General features: G+C 44.5%; 1 protein-coding gene across 1 annotated transcript in view; it reads right to left on the bottom strand.

The window, feature by feature from the left end:
- Positions 1-6,000, bottom strand: part of IL31RA (interleukin 31 receptor A) — an 84,174-nt gene that overhangs the window by 52,882 nt on the left and 25,292 nt on the right. The window contains exon 5 of the mRNA XM_019532085.1: positions 1,108-1,283. Within this exon, the coding sequence (XP_019387630.1) occupies positions 1,108-1,283 (176 nt within the window). The remainder of the gene's footprint in view (positions 1-1,107; positions 1,284-6,000) is intronic.

Here is a 6,000-nt window from a genome sequence, read left to right as displayed (position 1 = left end):
CCCCTTCCACCACACGAGACTTACCACCTGGAGGCAACTGTATCAGATATTGGATCAGTATCAGCTGATATGCCTCCTTAAATATCAGTATCAGTCCTCAAAATCTCTATTGGTGCACTCCTAATTTTTATCTATTCCTATGTATAAAAGAACAAAGATACAACTACATAACAAAAAACACATTTCTATTCTTAACATTTTCCAGAAGTTCTCCTTATACTTAAATACTATAAAATTAGTGTTAACTTATAACTGAACTTTTCAATACATATCAAACACTTGCTATTCATCCATGTTTCTATAAAATGTGAGGTAGTCCTGGTTAACAGCACATATTCTAATACTTAAATTGTAAGTTCCTGTTTTTATATCACCTTGCAGAACCTTGGTGCTGGTCTTTGACTGGGGCTCCCAGGCACTATGCCAAACAAACAACATCACCCATATGCAGAATAAATCAGGCCTAAAGTGAATTTCTACTAAGAAAACTGAGGTAAAAAAGAGCTATATATGTTGGCTGGTATACAAGAAATGTGTGTGATCCCCATCATGCTATGCAGAAGTAGAGTTTCAGCACATATCCAGTCTGCTTTGGAAAATAATTCACAAATTTGCCTCACTTTAAGAACTCAATTAGAAATCTTTAAGTGAGTAAAAGCAAATTAACTAATTTTGTGGGGTGATGGCACTTCCTGAAAAAGCATTTATTTCAGATATACCGACAGTTAATTAAAAAATAGGGAAAAACATGAAAAAAATACCTTTAGGTTGAAGCACTTTAATTGATAATTAAAAAATCTAATTTTTTTGATTTTTAAATAAAATCAAAGGAAATTTCTAAATGAAAAACTTTTCCAATGAAAATCCAAAGCAAATCCTTGGTTTAAAAAATGCTGAAACAAAATGCTTCCACTTCCTAAGAATTTTATTTCCCAAGAATTATTCCCAGAAAAAAATATTTAGCAAAACCAAAATTAATTTATGATTTTTTTTAATGCTGCTAACCCTTCATTTTTGCTTTTAAAAATAGCTAAAACATTTTTTCTAGCTCTAAGCATTATGTATTATGTATTTCATCTTTATTTAAAGAATTATACCAAAATGTACCTATTTCCAACATCTCCATGGGAACACATTCTGTTGTGGAACTATTCAAAGTATTTTTTGCTGTCACCTGAAAACAATATCTAACATATGGAATGTCAGGGAAAAAGAAGGCACATGATCCATTGTTGCTTTGGCAAGTGTCTCTATTGATCCATTGTTGAATACCATCATCATAACTAAAATCCAAGAAAGAGTGAACAATTAGTAAAATATTATATTACATGTTATTATTAGTTAAATAATTAATGATTTAAATTTAATTAGCAGTTATAATAAAAAAAATCCATTTAAATAAATACTGCAAGTTTTTTTTTACTAATGTATTTTTCTTAAAGGAAGCTTCTCTATCAATAAATGTAATTCCTTAAAATGTATTTTCTCTAAAAATCTACTCTAGTTCTTGCAGACCTAGAACCAAGTAATAGATAACACTTTAAGAAGACACATACATAAGCATGCAAATAAACAAGTAGACATACAGTCAACACTTGTTAGTACCAGTATGTCAATAACCTGGGTATTGTGTTGCTTCTAAATGAGTAAGTACTGGCAGAAGAGCTTAGGGATTACTTAGAGAAGCTAGATGCTTTCAAGTTGGCAGGACCACATGGGACGCATCCTAGGATATTGAAGGAAATGGCCAAGGTAATTTCTGAGCCACTGGCTATCTCTTTGAGAATTTGTGGAGGTCAGATGACATCCTGAATGACTGGAAAGGGGCAAATATAGTGTCTATATTTAATAAAGAGAGGATCCAGGAAATTACAGACCAGTCAGATTGACCCCAAAACCTGGAAAGATCATGGAGCAGGTCCTCGAGGAATTTATTATGAAGCATGTGGGTGAAAAAGGTGATCAGGAACAGCCAGCTTGAATTTACCAAGAACAAGTCAGGCATGACCAACCTGATTTCCTTCTATAATACGGTAACAGATGAGGGGGAGAATGCAGTGAATGCGAAGTACCTTGACTTTAGTAAGGCTTTTGACACTGTCTCCCATAAACTTCTCATTCACAACCTGAAGAAATACAGACTAGATGAAAGTACAGTAAGTTAGATCATTGTACTCATCGACTAGCTCAATGTCTAATTGGGAGGTTATCAAGTGGGGTTCCCTAAGGGTTTCTCTTGGGGCCAGTATTATTTAATAGCTTCATTAATGATTTGGATGATGGAACTGAGTGCACACTTAGCCAATCTGCAATGACACCAGGTTGGATGGACTTATAGACACTCCAAAGAGCAGGGCTAGGATCCAGAATGACCTGGATAGATTGGAGACGTAGTCCAAAATCAACCACATGAAATTAAACAAGGATAAATGCATAGTCCTATGCTGGGAACAGAAATAATTGCATGCACAAATACAGACTAGAGAATGACTAGCTAAGCTGCAGTACTGCAAAGAAGAACTTTGGGGTTACAGTGAGCCATAAACAGAATATGAGCCAATAGCGTGCTTTTGTCGTAAAAAAAAAAGCCAACAGCATACTGAGTACGGCTGTGCGAAACGGCTGTGTTTCGATTCAGTTTCAGAGTCAGCCGTTTCGGAGGACAGCAATTCATTTCAGTGTTTCAGATCACTGTCCTGTTTCATTTTGGCCGAATTTCCTCTGAACCTGTTTTGAACAGGCTGCAAGGGAAGCTTCGCACAGCCCTACCCAGCTGGGCAGGGCTTGAGGCCCCAGCGGGGAGCAGGATGGTTGGTGGTTGTCCGTGGTTAGCTTGTCCAGGGAAGGAGGAAGGGATGGGGGAGTGGGAGGGCCACTGCCCTCTTTGCAGGCAATGAAGCTCCTGCACAGGTCTCTGATCCCTGTCATGCTGGGTCGCGGGGCAGGGAAGCAGCACAGAGCAGCGAGCAATCCTGCTGGTCCCAGCCACACAACTCAGCTCTGCAGGGAGCAGAGATCTGCACTGGGGTCTTCTCACCACTGCTGACCACCCCATACTGCCCTGGAGATGTGGGGCTGCATGGGGCAGGCAGCAGTGGCAAGAAGACTTCAGTACGGCTCTCTGCTCCCTGTGGAGCCCAGTCACATGGGAGAGCAGTGCTGGTCCCTGTCGCGTGACCTGGCTCCACAGGGAGCAGAGATCTGGGGCTGCATGGGGCGAGCAGTGGTGGGAAGGAGATCGCAGTGCAGATCTTTGCTCCCTGTGGAGCCAGGTCATGTAGCAGGGATTCTCCAGCCCCCAGTTCAATTCCCCAGCTCTCTGATCATTTCCCCAGTTCTTCCCGGTTCTCCTGTGGGCCCCCAGATCTGCGCACCAGGTTTCAACAGACTGCCGCTGCAGGCTGGGGCCAGTGACAGCACTGCAGTCTTCCTGGCCCATACCAAGTGGCTGCTGCTGGCCCAAGTCTGCAGCAGCAGCCTACTGAAACCCTACATGCAGATCGGGGGCCTGCACCTGCCAGGAACAGTTGGGGAAATGATCAGAGAGCTGGGGGAAGCAATCAGAACGCTGGAGAATCAAACTGGGAGCCAGAGGTCAGTATCAGAACAGTCCTTCCCGCCCACTTTCCCCTCCCTCTTCTTAGTTTTTGTTCCCCTGCAAGCCCAGCTCCAAAACCCCAAAATTATCTGAAGCATTTCCAAAACATTTTGGAGGCTTCCATTTTGATTAGGATCTAGCGTTTCAGGCAGCAAAACACCTCCGAAACAAAACGCCTGCCGAAATTTCACACAGCCCTAGTGCTGGGTTGTATTAATAGAAGTACCACTGGCAAATCAAAGGAAGCAAGTTTTCTGCTCTATTCAGCACATGGATTACTGTCAGGAAAGCTGACTTTGACAACCTCAGAAGGCTTGTAGGTGAGGCCCTAAGGGACCACGACCCAAAGGGGAGGGGAATTCAGGATGAGTGGTTGGCTCCTCAAGGGAGTGATCCTGGATGCACAAGCAAAGTCTATTCCATCTCGGAGGAAAGGCAGCAAAAGGGCAAAGCAGCTCCCTTGGCTCTGCAGAGAACTAGCAGACCTCCTGAATCTAAAAAGAAAGACCTACAAAAGATGGAGGACCGGATCCACCTCCAAGGAGGAATATTCTGTACTGGTCTGGACCTGCAGGGAGCAAACCAGGAAAGCCAAGGCTGCAACTGAACTCCAACTAGCTACAAGTATCAAGGACAATAAAAAGTCCTTTTTTAGATATGTGGGAGCCAGAGGAAAAGCAAGACCAACATTGGACCCCTACTAAACCAGATGGGACAAGTGATAACCAATGCTCAGGAGAAAGCCAACTTGCTAAATGGGTACTTTGCATTGGTTTTTCACCAGGCCCAAGGGGCGCCCCTGCCCATTACAGGACAGGAACGCCTGGGTAAGGGTGATTCCTTACCCTCCATCAATGCTCACCTTGTGAAGGAACACCTTGAGAGGCTGGAAACCTTCAAGTCAGCAAGCCCTGATGATTTACACCCCAGGGTACTCAGGGAGCTGGCTAGCATCATAGCTCATCCACTGGCATGGATCTTTGAGAACTCCTGGCTCTCTGGTGACGTGCCCAAAGACTGGAAGAAGCCCAATGTGGTGCCTATCTTCAAGAAGAGGAGGAAAGTAGATCCGGCAAACTATAAGCCCATCAGCCTGACCTCTATCCCAGGGAAGATCTTAGAAAAGATTATCAAAGAGGCCATCCTTAATAAACTGCTCTGGGGGAACATCTGTTCACCGGAGCGCCCCAGGGAATGACAAGGTCACAAACTCCTTCAGGACTTTTTCAGGCTGGACATAAAGAACTTCTTTACAATCCAAGCCCCCAAGCTCTGGAATAGATTGCCACCGGAGGTCATTCAAACACCTACTTTGAACACCTTCAAGAGAAATTTGGATGTTTATCTTTCTGGGATCCTATGATCCCCCTGTCTTCCTGCCACTGGGGCAGGGGACAGGACTCGATCTTCCAAAGTCCCTTCCAGCCTTAATGTCTATGAAATCTATGAGCCCAGGGAGGGTGTAAGACCCAGAAAGGGGCCAGGTATGGCTATGGCCACCTGAGCTCCACTGGGGAGGGAAGCCCCAGAGCCCTAGGGAGGGGGTGGCCCCAGGGAGGGGGTGGAGATGTGAAGCCCCAGTGAAGGAGGGAAACCCAGAGGGCTGGGAGTCCAGTATGTGTGCAGGTGAGGGTATAGAGTTTCCCCGGAAAGGGCCAGGGCAAGCTTAGACCCAGTCAGGTAATTGGCTGGCCACTACCCAGGTGAGGGTCACGGGAGAGGCCCAAAAGACAGTATGTCTGCCACCCAAGGTATGACCTAGCTAAAGCCTATGCCCTAAGGGGCTCACTCCAAGAGGGAACAAGGCAATATGAGTTGTGGAGGCATGAAAGAGACCCTGTGAGAGGGGGTGGAGTGTTAGAGGTCCCAGTAAGAGGAGGGCAGTATGAATGTGTGCGTCTGAGGCCTGACAGTGAGGCCAAAGCTTGGTCTGGCTGTAGGCCAAGAGTATTGTGTCATCTGGATGCCATCTGCAAGGCTTGGGCTGCGGTGTAGCGGAAGAACGGAGATGCAGATAGTGCCCCCTGGTATTGGGGCAAAGAATGGGCAGCCTCCAGCCTTAATTCACACCTTAATTAAGTAACAACAAGGCAAGGCAGACAAGACAGGCAGGTGTGTTCAGAGGCAGGTGAGGAAACTAGCAGTGTAGCTGGTCAGGGAGTTCCCACCCTGCTACAGTATGTAAATATAATACATGAGATAAACACAACAATTTTTCCAATAGGAACTATATAGTGTTCAATTCCAGCATGGTGTTTTTGAGTTCTTTGCAACAGAAGAATTGCTCTATTATTTTTCTGTAGACAAAAAATGAGCAAAAACTGAGAGCTGGAACTTTCCAAGAGATGACTTGAGTCTACAAAGTTTCAGAACCACTGCACTAGGCAATGAACTTAGTGCAC

The sequence above is a fragment of the Crocodylus porosus genome, unplaced genomic scaffold, assembly GCF_001723895.1.
Source record: "Crocodylus porosus isolate Cpor-Errol unplaced genomic scaffold, CroPor_comp1, whole genome shotgun sequence".
Lineage (NCBI taxonomy): Eukaryota > Metazoa > Chordata > Crocodylia > Crocodylidae > Crocodylus > Crocodylus porosus.
The sequence above is the reverse complement of the archived record's forward strand: the minus strand, read 5'-3'. Positions and strand labels throughout refer to the sequence as shown.